The sequence below is a fragment of the Chroicocephalus ridibundus genome, chromosome 3, assembly GCF_963924245.1.
Source record: "Chroicocephalus ridibundus chromosome 3, bChrRid1.1, whole genome shotgun sequence".
Taxonomy (NCBI): domain Eukaryota; kingdom Metazoa; phylum Chordata; class Aves; order Charadriiformes; family Laridae; genus Chroicocephalus; species Chroicocephalus ridibundus.
In genome coordinates, this window is record NC_086286.1 from 11,577,430 (window position 1) to 11,598,067 (window position 20,638).

At 57.3% G+C, this 20,638-nt stretch overlaps 2 protein-coding genes across 4 annotated transcripts in view; both read right to left on the reverse strand.

Annotated features, from left to right (window-relative positions):
- The window catches only part of LOC134512545 (cullin-9-like), a 34,689-nt gene extending 33,479 nt beyond the window's left edge, over positions 1–1,210 (reverse strand). For both annotated transcript variants that reach the window (XM_063327973.1, XM_063327974.1), the window contains exon 1: positions 1,066–1,210. The gene's annotated coding sequence lies outside the window, so the exon portion shown is untranslated. The remainder of the gene's footprint in view (positions 1–1,065) is intronic.
- A 4,192-nt stretch (positions 1,211–5,402) lies between these two features.
- SRF (serum response factor) lies at positions 5,403–20,315 on the reverse strand. Of its 2 annotated transcripts, XM_063327975.1 has the most exons (8): positions 19,747–20,315; positions 18,037–18,303; positions 12,410–12,671; positions 11,887–12,066; positions 10,093–10,212; positions 9,174–9,365; positions 8,569–8,645; positions 5,403–8,299 (listed from the first exon to the last, which is right to left on the reverse strand). In XM_063327975.1, the coding sequence occupies exons 1-8, from the start codon at positions 20,203–20,205 to the stop codon at positions 8,204–8,206; spliced, it is 1,653 nt and encodes a 550-aa protein (XP_063184045.1). In that variant the 5' UTR covers positions 20,206–20,315; the 3' UTR covers positions 5,403–8,203. The 2 variants fall into 2 exon arrangements, with proteins under 2 accessions (XP_063184045.1, XP_063184046.1); XM_063327976.1 differs by lacking the exon at positions 11,887–12,066.
- Positions 20,316–20,638: the final 323 nt, after the last annotated feature.

Below are 20,638 nucleotides of genomic sequence, written 5' to 3' on the forward strand. Positions count from 1 at the left end.
TTACTCTCCTGTGCTTTGTACAGTGTTTAGATGCCGCATCATAAGCCAAACAATTGTTTTCCCTAACTGCTTGTACAGTGCACAAAAAAACCCTACCGCAAGAGGTTTGCATAAAATAAAAATCATAGTAAACCAAAAGTCTCTGTGAAGCATTATTTTATTTGATAATTTTCACACCATTCCTACATCACAGCATTTAGTACAAAAAAAAAAAAACTCTTTAGAGCAGGGGTCCAAAACGATGCGTAGCTAGGTAGGAAAGAAACTGGATTTAGGGTACCTACAGAAGTAGCTGCAATGCGTATGATGAGTGAGGAACACTAAAGCCTATAACAACCCACAGCTAAATTGTTAGACTCCTTAAATAGAATCATAAAATAGTTTCAGTTGGGAGGGACCTCAAAGATCGTCTAGTTCCAACCCCCCTGCCTTGGGCAGGGACACCTCCCACTAGACCAGGCTGCTCAAAGCCCCATCCAACCTGGCCTTGAACACCTCCAGGGATGGGGCAGCCACAACTTCCCTGGGCAACCTGTTCCAGTGCCTCAGCACCCTCAGAGTGAAAAATTTCTTCCTGGCATCTAATCTAAATCTCCCCTCTTCCAGTTTGAAGCCATTACCCCTCGTCCTATCACTACACGCACTACATTAATACATTAAATGCACGCACTAGGGTAAGTTTCAGAGTTGTGGCAAACGAAAATGGCATAAAGCACCACGTTCAGACATACAGCCCAGCCCAGCGTGGGCACAGACAGGCAGCGCACCCCACCCCAGCCCCGGGAGCGCAGGGTCGCAGTTCTGCCCGCACATGGAAACGAGCAGCAACGCTAAAAACCATTTGCCTCGGCAATGGCCGACGCGGAAACGACGGGTTTTCTTCCGGGCCGTTCCTCAGCAAGCCCAGCTCCACCTCCCGGCCTCTTCGCTCACCGCTGCCCCGTCGCCCCCGCCGCGGGTGCCGCAGTGAGACAAGGGACAACGGGGCCCGACCCCGCTGCACGGGCAGGCGGCTCCCCCCACACACATCTGCCCCGACAAGGGGAAAAGTAGGCGCCCACTCACGCCTCGGCAGCATCGGGAGGTCCCGTCCCCACCCGGCGCCGTTTCAGTTCTCCTCCCGCACCGTTGAGCGCCAGGGTCGACGACGCGGCCGAGACCGGCGACCTCCGCCACCCGCACCTACCGCCGCCGCGCCCCGCTTCCGGGTCTCCGGCACGCACGGGCGCGCGGACGGCGCCCGCTACGGGTGGCGGCGAGGGCCAGCAGAGCTCGCGGGCGGGCGCGGTCGCCGCCTCCTCCGCCCCGCCGGCTCTGGGGGGGGGGGGGGGGCTGGTTGTGGGGTGTCACAGGGCTGCTGCCCCCCCCCCCCCCCCCCTTTCCTGTGCTGCCCGCTCCCTGGGTGTAGGGACAGAAAAATATGAAAAATCGACATATCTTGTGATTCTCCTAGCTAATAATTAAAAGCGATACAAAAAATTGCGGTTGGGAGCTGAAGTGGGGAAGTGTCGATCCGCGCGAGGGCAGAAAGGCCTTGCAGAGGGACCGGGCCAGGCTGGGTCGATGGGCTGAGGCCAATGGTAGAAGGTTCAACACGGCCAAGTGCCGCCGGTTCCTGCACTTGTGTCACAACGGCCCCACGCAGCGGTACAAGCTCGGGGAGGAGCGGCCGGAGAGCTGCCTGGTGGAAAAGGACCTGGGGGTGTTGGTTGACGGCCAGGTGAATACGAGCCAGCAGTGTGCCCAGGTGGCCAAGGCGGCCAACAGCATCCTAGCCTGTATCAGGAACAGTGATACCTGGCCAGCAGCACTGGGGCAGTGATCGTCCCCCCTGTACTCAGCACTGGTGAGGCCCCACCTCGAGTGCTGTGTCCAGTTTTGGGCCCCTCTCCACAAGAAAGACATTGAGGTGCTGGAGCGGGTCCAGAGAAGGGCAATGAAGCTGGTGAGGGGTCTGGAGAACAAGTCTTGTGAGGAGCGGCTGAGGGAGCTGGGGTTGTTTAGCCTGGAGAAAAGGAGGCTGCGGGGAGACCTTATCGCTCTCTACAACTACCTGAAAGGAGGGTGTAGAGAGATGGGGGTCGGTCTCTTCTCCCAAGTGACAGGCGATAGGACAAGAGGAAACGGCCTCAAGCTGCACCAGGGGAGGTTTAGACTGGGTATTAGGAAAAATTTTTACACTGAAAGGGTTATCGAGCATCGGAACAGGCTGCCCAGGGAAGCTGTTGAGTCACCATCCCTGGAGGTGTTTTAAAGATGGTAGACATGGTGCTGAGGGACGTGGTTTAGTGTTGGTTTTGTCAGAGTTAGGTTGATGGTTGGACTGGATGATCTCAAAGGTCCTTTCCAACCTCGACGATTCTATGATTCCATGAAGACTGCATCTGCAAGAGCTCAGGTTGCTTGTGTTACTCTGCATGTTGGTTTATGACTAATGAACTTTGTTAAGGACTTTTGACAGGTAGGTGAAAGGAAGGCCAAAAGCCTGTGATGTCAGCGCTAACGTTATTGCACATGCAACGTTTACTGAAAATTGCAGATAGCCAGTGCAGCAGCTTCTTCTGGCCTAGGGTTGTGGGAACAGTGCCAGCCCTGCACCCCATTCTCCTATTTGTCCTGCTTCAGTGGGAACTGTGCTCGCTCTCGGCAGGTTTGGGGTTGTATGACTGTCCTAGTCTCAGCATTGATAGAGAGGCAATTGAAGCCAGTTGCACACAAGTTTGGCCTGTTTCTGGTTCCTTTCCTGCTTTGGTGTTACACTGATCTATAACGCTCATACCATAAAATCTATAATTCTTACCCTTTGCCCATATTTCCCTCCCTTGACAGGCCTCACAGCTGTTAACTACAATCCAGTAGGTGCAGGTTTCTACCAGTCTGTTAACATCTGCTTTAAATTATAAACAAACATTAAAATCAAAGGCTAAACAGATGAGAATCTGCTTTCTTATTCGATCCTGGAGCAACTTCAGGTTTCATTTCTACCTTCAGTACCAATGCAGCAGATTAGACAATTTCCATGTTTTACAATAGCAATCAGCAATTAATATAAACAATATAATCGCAATTAACTATAGGCTGGATAAATCAGTGCAGTGCTGCATCAGTCTGTGGGGACCATCCTCTAAAGCTGTGGCACCAGTAGTGGACTGCAAATGTTTGTGTTTCCAAGGCAGCCTCTTGATTTCTCTATTAGTTCGTGTAACCTCTGTTGATGCTCTCTTTCCAGAATCCCGTGGATGCTCTTGAAATCTCTGTGTTTTCCATTAACGTCATTTTCCTTCCCTATTAACGCACAAGGCATTGTTAAAATTTAGAGGATCGAACTGGCATTCAGTTAACATCATGCTTTGCCTTTACAAGCCACTTCATCTCTTGTAGAGATAAACACAGTGTATTTGCATTAATGAAGGGGAAAAATAACTTCCTAAATGCCACGCAACTACATAAAAGCTGACACCATGCACATAACCATTGCTCTTTTCCTCTGTTCTTGGCAACTGTTATTTTGTGCATGTGCTGCACCTGCAACGCTGCTGTGTTTAATGTCACAAACACGAGGTGGTGATAATGCTCTGAAGTGGGAAACGCAGCCTGGCTGGTAACGTTGGCTGGTACCTCAGCTGGCAACATCCCGTAGCCAAAATTGTCACCAACAATAAATGGCGGTGGCCGGATAGGACACAGGCATCTTGTTTGTGATGCTGAGATGTTTCCTGTGGTATTTATATGCTCTGCTTATGTTCTTGGCTCTGATCGTCTTGATGCCATGCTTAGTCATTTATCCTAAAAATAAAGGTTATGTCTGTGGTGTCTTGCTCCATGTTAGGAGTTTTATATGTCCCACACAGACCCCTGTGTACATGGGGTTTGTGGTGCTGAACCACGAGACGTATCCGCGTAGGCATGCTGACCATGGGGCTGGCTGTGGTGTAACCCGTCGAAGTGAAGCACCTCCCCTCCCAGTGGGGAAAGAGCCATTTCATCTGTGTTTTGCTCCTAAGCGCTTTACAGCCTTCTCTTCTGCTACACTGAGATGTATTTTCTTCAAATCGCGCTGTGACGAATAGTGCAGTCCCTCTGCCGCACAGACTTTTACCAGTGCTAAGTTTTCCTTACGTTACACTGGTATCTGCTCCAGGACCCGATGCTATGTAGAGGCTAGTAGTTGCATTTTTAGCTGGCGTACCGTTGACCCAGCAGCACTGATGATCACAACGAGCCCTTCTCCCTTTGGTTTCTTTCCCACCTTTAGGCGGTTTACTGAGCCTCCATGTGCCCTTGTCCTGGCTTCTAGGGGCCTACAGGCATCCGCCTCTGACCTGACTTTAAGTAATGCCTCTCTGGTTTGGACTTTGAATAGCAGTTTTCTGCAGGGAATTTCACAGTCCTGGCCCTGGGCCTCTTGAAGACAATAGTTAAGCTCCATCCTTAAAGACACCAGGTGTCCACAAGTAACGGACTTGGAAGAGGGGAGGGGAAACAACCTCATTTTCATTGGAGAACTGGATCAGACACCTGTCAACGTCAGAGGAAGCTGTTCTGCCTGCGGCCTTTCAACTGGTTTATTTCAAAGCCCAGTTGGTTCTCTCTCCTTGTCCAAAGGCCTGGGGATGGTACTGCACCCACCCACCACCACGTCTGGATGCTCTGAGATGCCGGTTGCATGACACGGCCTTGGCCAGCATCCCTTATCTGTTGAGTACCACATCAGGTAAACACTACCTTAACATCAGCATCACACAAAACTTTTTATCTATCCTGGAAATACCTCTGTCACTAGTAAAAAAATATCTCTGTCCTCCTTCGGTTTGTGGTAGGTTATCAATACATAGTCCACCTGGCGCCAGGCCTGGGGATCATCTTTTCTTTGATGTTACAATGGCAAAAATTCCTTTTCCTAGGCTTTAGTTGTTGCATAACTATCCCGTAAGCAACACGGGCTGTTTGTCCTCCCGGGTTTAACTCTTGCTTCAGGGTCCTCCTGCTCCTCCCTGTTAACGCTCCTGAATTAGAACAATTCTTTTCCGAAAGTCCCCGTTCCTCCTCACTCCTGGTTTTTATTTCTCCTGATTGGACGCCATGCCCTGCTCACCAGCACCGTTCCCGAGCTTTCAGAAAGGACAGCCCTCACAGCCCTGCTCTCCACCACAGTCCCCCTCTGGCCCACCCACTGTCTCTGGGACTCCCACAGTACAAGTCCAGCTGGTCAGGTCTCACCTGTGCAGGAGGCAGCGGGGACGGAGACTTTTGCAAAGAGCCCCTCTTTGCCACATCGCGTCCATACAAGCCCCCCACCCGCCGTAGTACACAGATGCAGGAATCTGCCTCTGATCCCCCTTCATTGGCCCTACCTAAGGTGCGTGTCGTCCCCTCCCGCAAAGCACAGCCGAGATCCCAAATCTGTGCACAAAATGATAACATTTATTGAAAGAGTAATTTTTTTTTTTTTTAATACAAAAGAAAGCTCTGTACATAGTACTGTGATTACTTCCACATCCTTCCAGAAACACAACCCTGGAAACTGGAGGGAAAAAAAAAAAAAATAATCCCACACACACTTATGCGTACACACGCGCACACACACACACGCACACACACAACCCTCAAACCAGTAAAATGAACTAAAAATGTCACCACACAATAAATGCCATTTCATCCCTGATACACAAGTGTTCTTACAAGTCTGCACTTAAATAAAATACACCATTAGCGTTTAACCAGCAGTTGCCTTTGGGGAGCCAGGGAGGGGATGCAGACCCCCTGCAGCAGCAGGGGCACTGCTGCCATCCTGGCCCAACAGCTCTGCTCCACCCTGCTAGCACAAGCAAAGCGGAGCAAAGCCAGGCCACAGTGATGTGCTGGGGCAAAGGACAACGCAAACCCCAATCCCATCCTTCTCCCTGGAAGAACTCCTAGGTACCCAGCCTTGTTTTGGAAGCATCACTGAGCAGCTTTCATAGACCTAGCGATGCCACATGGCACAGCACTCCCACGTGCTCCGAGCTGCGGGGTACGCATCGCTCTCGGAGCAAGGATACTAAGGGGAGGCAGCATGCAATGTCACTCTCACCAGATGGGCCAACCCCACTCCCCACGAGTCCTTCCCAGGCTGCATAACAGACAGAGGGCTGAAAAGACCGTTCCGGGAGCTCTTTGCACAGGGGGCTTGGAGGGGACCTGTCCATGTCTGTGCGCTAAGGAACTGCCGTAGAGGGGAAACTACAGCCCAGATCATCAGCTAGGAGTCCAGGAGATGCTACCCGCAGAGTGAGCAGGGGAAAGCAGGGATCAGCCACTGCTAGCCACTCGCCACCCAGGGAGGAGTGGGGATGCCCATATCCCTTAGGCACAGGTAGCACTGCTCCACACCAAAAGCAGTGACAAGCTCCAGAGGTCCCAGGACCAGAGGTGAACAGGGCAGCCATCAGGAACCCCAGCCCATCTCTGGCTCCCAGGCACACTGCGAGCCCCTTGCTCCTGAGGGATGGGTTTCCCACTTCTAGAGAACGGCCACTGCTTCACTTGCCTTGTGCCCGTTAAAGCCCAAAATGATGGGTATGGAGTCCTCAGTACAGGTAGAGGGAAACAAGCATCCCACTCTGTTCAGCTTGATCCCCTGGCACACGCTGGTGGGTGGAGAGTGCAGCTTAAACGCTAATGCTGAGGGAACATGTCCAAAGTTACAATACAAACTCAAAAGCAAGGCCCCTTTCCTGCCTCCATGCCCACCCACCCCTCTCCCATCCCCCTGGTACAAACCCCATGAAAACTGTACAGGAGCCAAACTTTTATTCCTTAAAGAATTACATAAATACTGAGTTTAACACTTAGAAAAATAAAGTCATTTTCTTTTTTTTTTTTTCCTTTTTTTTTTTTTTCTTTTTTCTCCAAGGCTTCTTTTGTCTTTAACTTAAAAAAAAAAAAGTTACAGTAGCTGCTTCTTCCCCTAAAGATTCAGCAGCTTCTCTCACTTGCTCACTCTCCCTCCAGGGACAGGGCTAGGTAGCAGAGCCATTCACAGCAACTCCCATGCAGGACCAAGCATGCTCCAGCCCTTCTCCCCCGGCCTTGCTGAGCCCGCAACAGGCATCGCAGCTGCTCCTCCACAGCCCAGGATGGCCTGCAGGTCACCCTGGCACTCAGAGGAAGAGCCTGCCGCCTACCCAGGAGCTCAGTGCCCCATGGGGCTCTTCCCTTTGACACTTGAGTTGTTTCTCCAACTTGCATCAGACACAGAAATTCAGAAAGCGTTGGCTGGAGCTGCAGGGGGATGTGGGAAAGACCCAGCCACGTTCCCCTGGGTGTACGGAGTCCGCAAGCAGTGCGAGGGCTAAGAAGAGAGTGTGGGGCTAGGCTGGCCACGGAGCCCCCCCAGGAGCTCTCCCGGGGCATCGTTGTGCTCCTGGGCATCCACTGACCACCTCAGCTGCGGGAGGGCGGCCGCCCGGGCAGAGCCAGGCAGGCTGCAAGTCTGCCGGGCAGCCCAGCAAGGAGGCACTGAGGGCAGAGGGCTCGCTGTAGCGCATACAAGGAGGACTGGGCCATCTGCTGCAGGCTGTGCCCTGCCCTCCAGAGGGAGGGCGTGCAGGCCCGGAGATGCACATGCAAACTGGCCACTCGCCCCTGTCCAGAGCCCAGGGCGAGTTGCTGCGGCCAGAACCCTTCACCCCCACAAAGGCACATTGCTGAGGCCAGCAGCACAGCCTCGGCCCGCTCTGCTCCAAGCTGCGCTCGCAGGATGGCTCTGGGTCTGAGCTAAGCCCCACGCAGAGCAAACACTCATGGGCAAGGTGACTCGGAGCGCCCAGAAGGAGCCGGAGCCTCCAGCTGAGCATGGCCCGCAGTACTTATTTACAGCGCAGAGCAATCCTCTCCTCAAGAGACACGTTTCTTTGGCTGGCGTGAGACAAGCACAGCTATCGCAGCATCCAAACGCTCCCAAGCCCTGCATGGCTCCAGCACAGCTCCAGCCCAGGTGGGTCCTGCAGCCCCACGCGCATGCCTGTGTGTGTAGGGGGGGGGTGAGTGGGTGCGTGTGTGTGTGTGTGTGTGTGTGTGTGTGTGTGTGCATGTGTGGATGAAGGAAACGTGAAAAGGCAACAATAAATAACTGGTGCAGTCTGTACGAGAAGGAATTGCCACCAGCCCCAGCACCGGCATGACAAGCCAGGGACAGCACAAGGCCGGCAGCAGAGGCCTCTCAGTCACTCTTGGCGCTGTGTGAGGTGTCCAAGTTGACCACCTGCAGCTCCGTCAGGCTGCTGCCACTGCTGCTCTGCTGCCCGATGACAGCCATCTAGAGAGAAAAGGGAGGAGGAAGCACTGGGGGACAGCATGCCCTGAGACCGTGTGTGCCAGCAGCCAGGGTGGCACTCTCCTCTCTGGGCACCTGTCCAAGGAGGGCAAGACTTCCTCATCCAAGGGTGGGTGGCACTGACATCTTTCCCAGACGTGAGGACTGGCCCTACCCAAGGGCCTGGTTCTGCCCAGACTTACAAAGGGTGTATAGGCACGGGCAGAGCAAGGACACCCCCTGAACACCCGTGAGTACCACTCTCCACCTACCTGGTGAAGCTGGACAGCTGAGACCGGGATCTGAACGGTGCCTGATGGGGCTGTCAGGAACACTTGGGGGACGCCACCTGCCACAGAGAGAGAGCACAAATGACACCGTCCCTTAACCAGTCCTTCTCCATGGGTCCTTTCTCTGAGCTCCATGGGGGTTCACAAGGGTGAATGTGCCTGTTTGCATGCATGGAGGCATCACCAGAGAAAGTCACATGCGCTAGCTTTCCAAATGCTGGGAGAAGCAGGCACAAGCTCTCAATCCAAGTCTTGCCTGCGTGGCTTCATGCTGCTTTGCCCCCTCGTGCAACCACGTGTCCTCTCCAGAGTCTCCTAGCTCCCTCCACTGCCTGCCCCACATGCCACCCATCACAGCAAACTTCACCCTTTTTCCCCAGCAAACGGCTCAAGCAATCCTTTGCATAGGAGAACGGCAGGATCTAAAAGCATGCATCAAGCATCCCCCTTGCCAGGCCTTTGTACAGCCACTAGGACTACTTAGAAGCAAATTCTCTGAAATTAACAGACAGCATAAATACATATGAGAAGGAGAAAAATCAGGGTGTCAGAGCACTCAAGGGAGTATTGACAGACAGCTGTCTTACCCTGATCCTGGACCTGGCCGTGGGACACCTGCATCGCTGAGGGCGCTTGTGAAAAAGCGTTGAGGACTGCGAGTCCACCGTCCGCAAGGCCAGATGTGGGCGCGTACATCACTGCATGTGGGCTGGGGTACATCATGTGGCCACCCACAGTGGTTGGCACAGACGACGTCATGATGGTCGCCGGGAGGGTCACTGGCACCAGGACAGACTACACGTGAGCCACACGAAAGGAACCTTGCTACACTCACACACCTGCTCAGCATCCCTCCCTCAGCCACCCTTAGCATGCTGTCCTGAAGCAGCAGGTGCATGGTGATACCCATCTTGCTCTCCCAAGCTCCTGGGGAAAAGCCCCAGGGAACAGGCAGGAGAGTTCAAACCTCTCCTTTCATGAGCGAGTATGAGAGGACAGAAAAGCACAGTAGCCAAGTATCCCAGGACTGGATTCAACTTAAGATACGAGTTGCCTGATGAAGCTTTAATAACACTGTTGAACTGGATTCAGCCTGCGCTCAGCACTGAACTCAGATTTTGCTGACAGCAGAGGTGTCCTCCGCATATACAGTAAAAATCTCAAATAGATGTGAGCCAGTGCCATGTGCTAGGGACAATGCTGGCTCACTAAGAAACCATCTGAGAACTGGGCAACCTGTTCCGAGCCCCATGCTGCAAGTAATAGCAGATGATGTATCTGGAAAGTCTCCGAAACCCTTTGTAAGGTGCCCTACCTAGACACAGCATAGCCCAGGGGCTAGCAACAGGGATAAATACACCTGGGAAGCTGTCAGAAAGGCTGGGATAGAGTTGGTCTGAAGAAGGATCTTGGGCCAGGGGCAGGCGTGAGGTCTATTGGTGTGGGTTGTTATCAGCAGTGGTTAGGAAAGAAGACAGAACGTGGTTACCATAACGTCCAAATTACCTGTTCCGCTGGAAGAGGTCTGGGTAAGGTCAGTGCTGCTGTCACTAGAGGGAGACGTTTGCTGCGGTGCCTGGTGCACCTGGATGGCCTGGACTGGGACCTGCTGAGCCATGGTACCACCTGAGGTGAGAGAGGAGCCCATGAGCCTGTGGCTCAGCAGGGATACAGGCACATTGGGCCATGCGAAAGCCCTCCAGTCCCTCTCTGGCCGCACACAGCTCTGCAGTGTGGCTCTGCACTGGAGCTGGGGAAGGCTTGCCAAAACCAGCACCTGGTAGAAACCAGGCCCTGCCCCAAAGAGCAAGCTAAAACCCCCTCTTTCCTGGCACACAGGGCCCAAGGAAGGGTTAGCTGGCCTACAGGGCTCCAGAGAGAAAAGAAAAGGCCACAGCAGCTTTTGTCCAGCTCCCAGGCATGGCTCAGGAATGTCTGGGGCCCTCCTCAGCATTGCCGGATCCACCAAGACACAGCACAGAAGACGTTGGGAGGAGAGGGCCCAGCACATGCCCCCAGCACTGCCCACGCTCAGCCAGCCCCACAAGGATCATCTCACTGCACCAAGCAGAACTCCAAGAACCCAAACGACCAGCCCAGCTAGGGCTTGCTGTCTTCACACTCCAGAGCACAGCTCCATCGCCCCCAGAGCACTCGGGGAACAGCTATCTCACCCGGCTTGTAGCCTCGAGGACATTGCAGTGCCCTAACACAGGGATTAGAGACCACTGGGCCACACGGCGTGCACCCCAGAGCTGCAGGGGCATGGCCACACAGCCTCCGGCCCAGCCCGCTCACTGCAAAGCTCTTCAGCTCCAGAGACAGAGCTCGGCACAGAAAGCTCCCCGTCAGGCTCAGGTCCTGTCTCCAGAGGGAAGAGCAAGGGATGGCAGAGGCCAGGAATCACCAACGACCTCACTCAGACCGGGCATCTCCTCACACACCATACAACAGAGACACACATCCATTATTCTCTTAGCTCCTACAGATCACAAGGTAAATTCCGTCCCCTTGCATGGGATCACGCTGTCTGCCTGGGCCCACAGGAGCCGTTAAGGGCTCCAAGAAAGCATGCAGGCTATCAGACTCATCGACTTGGGCACAAACAGGCAGGACACAAGAAATACTGTATCGCTCTCAGTGCCAGACCCCAAATGATGGCTGCCCCCACAAAGTAGAGCCTAGCCCTGCTCTGAAACTCCATCCAGGAGCATGCCCAGCCCCAGTGCAATACCTGGAGATCCTTGACTCAGCACAACAAGAAGCTCCTACAAAGGACACTGTACACAAGGCAGCACAGCAGCACCACTCCCTCCTCCGCTCTGGGTCTCTCCTAATCTATCCTCTGCACCGTGGTTCAGTGACTGACTGCAGATCCAAACACAAAAGCAAGGGCAGCTGCTCAGAGCCAAATGCCAGCACTCAAAAAAGCATCCGTTGGGTGTCTAAGCCCCTGTGGTCTCCTCCCATCAGTCCTTCTAGCAGCACAGTTCAGCCTTAGCACAGCTGCACTAGGGACCTATCTCCTCTGCATTTGCCAGCCACAGGGCAAACCCTGGGGCAGGAGACTGACAACCCGCTGCTTCCCTTGGTCTGTATCCCCCCAGGATGCTGCTCCTGTGTATGCCAAGCATTCTGTGCCCTGTCTTCCCTTCTCTCCCCCACAGCCAGGGTGCCCTGCGCTCTGCCTCCTCTGCGCTCCCACCTCAGTTGGGGGTCAGCTCTCTGGCCAGGACCAGGACCCCCACAGACGCCTCCATCCCCCCATCTCAAGCAAGCGGAGGAGAAGCGAGTGCTGACCTGTCAGCGACACGATCTGCCCTCCAGCTCTGGCAGGGAAGCGGAAGACTGTCTGTTGTGCCTGCTGCAGCTGTCCAGCCGTACCCGTGACCACCTGGCCCTGCTGGCTGGAAAGAGCCAGGGAGTGCGGCTGTAACTGAGTGAGAGGAATGGTAGGGGTCCCCGGAGAAAGGGAAGCACCTGCCGAAAGGAGGGAGAAAGAAAGGCTTTGTCACCACCAGCTCTTTTCACTCCCTCCAGGCTTCTCGGTGCTGCCCTGGGGTCCCAGCTCAGCTCCCTGACACCGTGCTCTTCCCAGCCGCAGGGCCAGCTAGCAGCACTCTAAGGAAACAGACACTACATGACACTTCTCCAGCCACTGGCCTGGCTGGGCTCAAGCAAGGAATCCCAGCCAGGTTCACCCTACAGCAGCAACCACTCTGTTTCCTCCTGTCACTAGGTCCCCTCTCCTCTGGAGAGAGCAGCAACACACTCCAGGTGCAGAGACGGATGGATGCAGTCCTCAGCCCCTAAAGGCACTGACCTGACATGAGGGTGAAGCCGGTGGGTATCGGCATGAGGCCCCCAGATGTCACTGCACTGGCTCCAGTAGTCTTCAGCACTGTCCCGTTGGCACTGGTGACGGCATTGGGGCTGATGCTGGCAGACACTGGCGCCAGGTAATTAGTGATGGGGAATGACGGGCCACTGCTGACCTGCATGGAGGTCGAGGTGGTGGGGGCGGTCTGGATGGTGGACGTTGTCCCCGGCAGGTTGGTGACAGTGAACGCTGGTTTCAGTGCGTCCTGGGGAAGGAGAGATTGTGACAACTCAGACCAGGCCTTGGATCTGGTCAACGTGCACCCATGAGATCAAACCAGGCTCCGTAGGTTGCATCCCCGTGCTAAACCATACCCCATAGCCCGCTGCCAGCACGCGGAGCAGAGCCAAGGTAGCAGAGAGGAGTTACTTGTACAAACATGAGGAGACTGTGCCCAATAATGCAGCATGAGGAGAGCTGGAGAGAGCTCAGCGTAAACCTTGGATACAAGCCCAGGGCCACACGGGTCCCCTGAGAGACTTCCCTGCAAGACAACAGGGGACGAAGCAACTCTTCCCCTCCCCAGGAGTCCCCATAGCCTCCAAGAAGAGAACAGCCTCTTTTTTGGCACACACCAGGCAAAAGCAGCCCTTGCAGGGACAGACGTAAAGGCAAACACACTGTCTCCTGTCAGGAACACACACCACTTCCCTTATGGCAGGAAACACATGGCCAAGAATTAGCCGAGAACTGGCTCTTAAAGGCAGCCGTACACCAAAAACAGCAAGGGAGAGGTGAGCAAGGCCAAACCCGGACACCAGGGTGGCCCGAGCCCAGTCCTGACAGCCGCTTTGGCAGGCCCTGAGGAATACTTCCACAAATCTCCCGGAGCAAAGGGGAAGCACCCATTTGCTGGTGTACCAGCAGGAGATCGGCATGAGGCAAATGCTTCCGAGGGACCCCACATGTTAGCTACAGCCAACACGCACCACAGTCCTGCAAGGAGTGTCGGAGCCCTGTGCCTGCCTGAGGACAGCATCGCCAGGGAAGCTGAGCACCAGGAGGAAAAGTGCCCCGGGCTGGGCAAATGCTAGCCTGAGAGGCTGGCCACCTGGACTTGGGAACACGGGAGGAACATGTACGCCAGGCTGCAGGGCATGTAACACCCCAGTTTCCGCAGCCACAACGCATGTGGCTGGACGCGGCTCGGATCTGGAAGAACCAACCCAGACCAACACGATACCCGTGCTTCCTTCCTCCAAATCCCCTTTTGGATGCCCAGGGTCTCCATGGCCCCTCTCCTGCCCTGCTCAGCTGGCCAACAGCAGACCGCAAATACACTGTTCCGCCACAGGCCACAAGGGACCTGCTGTCCCCCTGCCCTGCCATGGCTGCCGGCACGCCTGGGAAGAGTTAAGGCTGCCACACTCCCACCCCTCCCGCTGCAGGCTGGTGGGCCCAGCTCTCCCACGTGCTAAGCCTTGTTCCCAGCTTGTCAAGCTGCCAGGAACGAGGAATTCACAGCTCAACGAACAGCTAAAAAAGGGAAGGCAGCCCATTTTGGACAGGGGGAGCCAATCCCGGGCACTCAGCTGTGCCCCAGGGCCTGGGGAGGGAGGAGAGCAACGCCCCTCCGCCTTGGCACCGGAATCCCTGAAGTCCGAATTAGAAGAGGCACGTGATAACAGAGCGGAGCCCAGCAGAGACACTTTCCATTAGCTCAACCACAAACTCCTGCCATCCCACATGGGACATGGAGGCTGTGGGCGCTCTCCCCACGTGGGTGACAGGGCAGAGCTCCCCCTGGCCCACCAGGCCATGGGAGCCATAGCAGAGCAGGGCGGGTCCCGTTCCCAGCTGGAAAAGCCAGGCTCCCTCATTCCCAGGCGTAGCCCTGAGGCTGTAACACCCTGAGATATAGTCACCAAGCAGCCAGGGCACTTAGCATCCCCCCGCTCTCCGAACTCTCACGGCTGGAGGAGGCATCCCAAAAGATTCACAGCATCCTACTTGGGGGGATTCCAAGGACTCTCTAAAAGCACAAGGGCAAACTTCAGTATTCCCTGATACTATGAGGGCAAACCTCATAGCATGACCTGTGCAGAGGCGCTTGGGAGGGAAGCTGTGCCAGCAGGCTCAAACTATGCATGTCCCATCTCTGCTCTCCCTACTCTGCCAGTGGTGAGACTCAGATTCCTCCATTCTTTGCTGTGTTTTCTCATGGGCTACAGCAATAGCTCCCGGTACAGAAAGAGAGCTGGGAGAGACCTTGGGATTGGACACCCATTGCCTTCTCCCCATGCCTATCTAGGATGCCTCAGAGCCCCTGGGCGCCTTGCTCCCCCCAGCACCCTGCAAAGCCCAGACTACATGCATGAGGCCAGCCTTCAGTAGGAGCCAAGTCATGGGTCACCTTCAGCAGAGATTGCCCAAGAGGCCATGGAGAAGCCCCGAGGCAGCACAGCAGCCCTGAAGTCCCTTCCCTTCCTGACCCTGCTGCACATCTCTTCCCCACCACAGCTCACTGCAAGCTTCATTTCGCAGAGCAGTGCCTGGGGAATCGACACGCAGCAGAGAGGTGCAGCGTAGTGTCGGGAGATGTCTGCACAGACCCACACCACCGTGCGTGCTTGATAAATGCTACACAGCGTGAGTGGATGACAGGCCATCCGATGCCCATCCTGGACCGTAGCAGGGTCTTGGGGACAGAAACAACCCCACGCCACAGCTTCTGGGGGCTGCCTAGGACAATGCTGTTCAGCATGGCCCAGACTCACCATCCAGCATTATTCCGCAGACACTGTGGGACAATGGGCCTTGGAAGCACGTGGGAAATACCAATCTGGTCTCCAACATCTGGTCTGCATTCCAGATGCGGCAGGAATTCCCACCTTTCCCCCACCCCAAGAGATAACCAGATCAGGACTGCTCCTATGCTCTCATCCCAATCTAGAGCCCCTGAGCTTCCTCCAGAATCCCTTCTCCCACATAATCAAACCCAGGAGATTACATGAGGGCACTGTATCCTTTGGGGCCCGCAAATGATCAGACAGGTCAGGGCACGACAGTATCACAGTGAGGATATAGCTCCTGTCTTGAAAGTACAGCGTGCCCCAGTCCCAGCTGCGGTCCAGGCTCAGCTCCATGGCAGGGAGTTTGGGTTTGGCACAGCAGGAGCATCTCATAGCTGCTGCTGGCTGCAGCACAGAGGAATACCAGCAGGCTGCTGACTGCAGGTAACAGCCTGGCTGCATCGCTTCCCCCTCTGCTGCAGCAGCCGAACACAAGCAGGTTTTGTCCCTACAGAAGTCCAGGAAACAGAGTTGACAGGCAGGCTGGGGAGCAACTGCCCAACCTTCTCAGAGCATCCTATGTGGCTGGACCTGACAGTCCAGGCACTTGATTTCCTGCCACCTCCTCCATTGAGGCACCTGTAACCCAGCCCTGTGTACCACCCACCCCTCAGCAAGGATGCCAGCCACCCCTCAAGGCCCACCCACAGGCGCCCTTCACCCTCAGAGGGCTTCTCGGTCTATCTGAATTGGGCTGATCTCTGACAGAGCACCAAGCCAGGCTTCCAGCCCTGCAGAAGGCACAGTAGGACTGGGGAGGGTCAGGGTGGGACTGTCCCCAGCCCCAGGGCTTGCCATGACAAGAACTCTCAGCAGGCCAGGGGTGGGTTTAACCAGAATGTCAATCAGAAGACAGGGCCACAGGGCTACTCCAGCCCCACAACAAATGCTGGCTGGGGCCACAAGGCACCCCGCATGAAGCATTACTACTCGTGAGTACTGGGATGGAGCTTGCAGAGTATTAAGTAGGGGCTGCATGAGAAAGAGGGCAGAGAGAAGCTGCGTTAAGATCTCCTCTGCAGAGTAACTGCACCCCAAAAGCACACTTCCTTTGGAGCCACCCAGCAGCATTTTCAGGGAAAATCTTAAGGGACATGATGTGGACAAGCCCCGTGCCAGGGATAGGTCAGCTGCCATGCACAGCGCTTCCTGTGCCTCCAAATAATTCCAGGCACAGGTAATTTATCTCATTACAAAATGGCCACGGGACTCGCCTTTTCATCTAGGAAAAGTCCAAAAGACACAAGTCTCGACAGACACAGGCTGCACAATGGAGAAACTGCTGGTGACAATGGGGTCCTTTGCCCGCTGGAAGGGGCTGGCACAGCTCACACTAGGAGGCACCCAGGGGAGTCTTGCCAGACTGGGACAGCCAGGACTGCTGCTGGGCTCCCATCAGCAGGAAGCCTTCCCAGGGACTCTTACAGGCTCCAGCACAGAGCTCTCCAGCCAGCAACACCTTGGCCCACCACAGCTCCTCTGCCTGCAGGGATCTCTGGGACTGCTTATATTTCTCAGGGCTCAGCAACTATAAGCTTTTGCTTGGTTTTTGGCTTTTGCTTGCACTGCGCACACATAGGGAAGAGGGCACGGAGGAATCATGGCTGCCGGGTACCCAGCATCACCACAACCAGAGCTGCTGGGCTGCCACAGGATACAAACACGCAGCTGAACGCCCCTGTAGCCCCAAACACACTGGGCACATCTCAGGGTTGCACTCGACGCCTTTGGGATTACAGCACAGAGATCCCAAACACCCTTCTCCAGGTTCTGTCTGCTTAACGTTCAGTGGCTACTGTATGGCAAGGATGCTGCTGTGGTTCATGTACAGTTGGCCAGAGGGCTCCTAGAGCAAGGCCACAGCTCATCTTAAAAGATGCTTTTGCAGGAAGCCCAGCACCCACGCCATGAGCACCGGTACAGCAGGGCTGCAGCAACTCACAGCCCCCAACAGCACTCCAGGAAGGCCCGGGAAGCTGTGCCACAACCCCCAGTTCAGCATGTCGTCCTAGCTTTGCACCACAAACTCCCCCGCCTCCCGTCTCCAAGCGCCTGCGGATCTAAGCCCCAGCCTGCAAAGGAAGCAGCAGTAGCTCCGAGAAACAGCACGAGGGGATGCAGGGACGAGACAGGGCCCTTCCAGAAGAAAAGGGCCATTGCCTGACCCTGCACCCACGGGCAGGCCCTCGGCAGCACCCTGGGCGAGAGGCCACAAGTAACACGGGCAGGCAAGGGCCGGCGCCTGCAAGGGACACCAGGCAGGGAGCAGAAGCGGCCCGTCCAGCGAAATGTTTCCATTCCCCATGTCCTCCCTGCCCCCTTCCAAAACAGCACCAAAGCAAGAGACAGCTGCAGCTTATAAGGAATGTGAGGGGCCCTGCCAGGGACTCTGGCGAGGGAAACCAGGCCTTATAAGGCCATGGAGGCAGAATCAAATTTTTATCAATGAGTGCAAGAGCACGGAGACGCCCGGGGAGAGATAACGGCGCCGAGAGCTGGCCAGGGGGGTGGGCTGGGCCGGTGGGGAGCCCCGCTGCAAAGGCCAGGGCCAGGACACCTGCCACCCGCTTCCCTCCCTCTCCGAACCCCCACTACCGCCAGCCAAGGGAAGGAGCCAGCCCTGAGAGGCCACGACACGAGCTCGCTGGAGTCGCAGCAAGAGGGGACCCATCCTCAGCTTCCCAAGCTGCTGTTCAAGGAGGGCTGGGGACGATCAGGGCTCCCAGCACAGCCCCAAGGGGCACGGCCCGTGCCCCCCAGGGTGCACAGGCACATTACCTTGGTCTCCCCACTGCTGTCCGACTCGGACACCTGGTAGGTGAGGTCCGTCTCCTCAAAGCCCGTGGCGCTCATGCGCTGGTCAGTGGTGGGGTCCGAGCGCGGGGGCGAGTCTGGGGAGTTGAGGCACGTTTGGATCAACGCCTTCCCCGTCTCACTGGTGATCATGGGCTGCAGCTTCCGTGTGGCAAACGTGTACACATGGCCCGTCTCGCTGGCCACCAGCAGCAGGACTTGAGTGCCCGTCAGCGTGGAGAGCTCATAGGCCTGCCAGCAGCACAAGGGAAGAACAGAGAGTCACAGACAGCAGGGACACGTACAGTGCAGGACACAAGAGTCCCTGGCATGTCCCTGTGCTCCCAGCATGGCCCTCCTTTTGCTCACACCAGCTCCAGCTCCCTGTCACCCCAGAGGAGCTGTGGATTCTCAAACCAACTCAAGATTGGTTGCCTACAGGTTGAAGTGCCCCATGCTGTGTTTCCATCTCCTGCAGCACTCCCTTAAGGGATGCGCATGCCAAGAGGCCACAGGACAAAACCGGTCCCCTCAGGAGAGTAGCACGAGGACACGGGGACGCTGTGCCATCCCCTTTCTGGGCATCCCACCCGCTTCTCCAGGTACACCTGGATGCCTCCCCCCCTCACCTCCATTGAGCCATGTGAGAGGATGCTACTCAGCCCACGTGTCTCTGCTGCCTCTTTCCCCTGACTGACACCCCAGCCGGGCCAGGACCCCGATTCCCCTTTCAGTCTTCACAGTCCTGAGCCTGGCTGCACCCAAGCAGCCCTGCAGTGAGGATACCACCCACCCCCGGGATTGACCTGTGCGCCAGGATGAACACTCTTTGTACGCCATCACGGTACACCCAGCAGTCTCGCGCAAGCCACCATAGATAGGATGGCCTCATGCTGCATCCCACACAGCCAGGACGTGCCCAGCGGTACCCCACAGCCATTCCCACCTCCCCAGGGTGCACAAAGCCCAGCTCAGTTGGATGCTCAGCTGGGACGCAGCACTGCCCAGTCGTTCAGAGGATGCTACGAGCGCCAACAGCGATGCAGATAAGGCAGCAGCATCCAACTACACACTAAATCCCCCCAAGTTTCTAATCTGTCCTTGCACAACGGCTCCAGCCACCAGGAACCACGGTGAGCCCTCTGGACCGACCGAGACATGGCGCCGGGCCCTTCCGCGGCCAAAGGGGCCAGCCTTGGTGGTGCAGGGCAGGCCGGCCGTGCCCCAGGACTACCATAGCACCCACCAACGGCTTACGGAGAAAAGCCCCCGAGGGCCACCGGGGCGCCGGTCAGCTCCAACCGAAGGCTGGAGACTGCACCGGGACGGGCATCCCCGGGCGCCAACAACCGGCTGGGGACCACCGGCCCGGCATCCCTCGGTCCCGGGCTCCGTGACGGCTCCCGGCTGCCCCACCGACGCCAGGGACCGGCCGCCGGCGACAAGCGGCCCCGCCAGAGCCTCCCGCGCAGCTCCCCGGAAGGAGCCGCTGCCGGGCCGCCCCCCCCGCCCCGCGGGACCGGGAAGCCGCCGCCGTTTCCGGGCACGGCCCCGCCGGCCGGCTCCCCGCTCGGCCCGGCCGCGCTCCGCCCAGGGGCCAGGGCTCCCGCCGGGCCGCCGGCCACGGAGAGGTGAGTGCCAGCCGATAGCGCCGGCCGCCCCCGCCCCGCGCCGGCCGGAGCCCCGGGGCCGCACCTTCTTCATGATGCCGGTCTTCCTCTTGCTGAAGGTGGTGTAGCGCCGCAGCTTGTTGTCGATGAACTCCATCTTGATCTTCACCCGGCCCCGCGTCTTCTTCCCGGGCTTGGCGCCGCTCACGGCCCCGCCGCCCCCGCCGCCGACGCCGCCGCCGCTGTAGGCGGCCGCCGCCGCTCCTGCCGCGGGCCCCGCCGCCGCCGCCGCCGCCTCGGCCAGGCCACGCTTCACGCCGCGCCGCTCGCCGCCCAGCTCCTCCTCCTCGGCCGACTCCGAGTCGCCCTCGCTGCCACTGTACAACGCCTCCCGCTCCAGGCGGCCCCCGGGCGGCCCCGCCGCCGCCGCTGCCCCGCCGCCGTTCGCCCCACGCGGCACCGGTACCGGCGACCGGCCCAACCCGGAGCCGCGGGCCAGCGCGGCGGCGGCGCCGTTCCCGGCCCCGGCCTGGCTCGGCAACATCGCGGCGGCGATGGCGCGGGTCGGGTCGGGTCGGGTCAGGCCGGCCCCGCCATGGCCCCGCCGCCCGCTCCGCGCTCACGGCCCCGCTCCGCCGCCGCCCCCGCCGCGCCGCGCCGCCCCCATATAAAGCGATACAATGTTGCCTTTTATGGAGAAGGCGCTCCTTATATGGGGCGAGCCGGCGCCCCGCCGGGAGGCGCCACCCCATTGGCTGGCGGCAGCCGAGCGCCGGCGCCCATTGGCCGGCGGCGGGCGTTTGATTTGCATACGTTCCGACTGCGCTCGCGTCACTCCGAGATTGAAACACGCAGGGAGGCTCTTAAAGAGACAGCGCACCGCGCCGCACGGACGGGGCGGGCGGGTCGGTCGGCGCCGAGCACCGAGGGCGTTACGCCGCTGCGGACGGCGCGGCCCGGCCCGGCCCGGCCGAGCT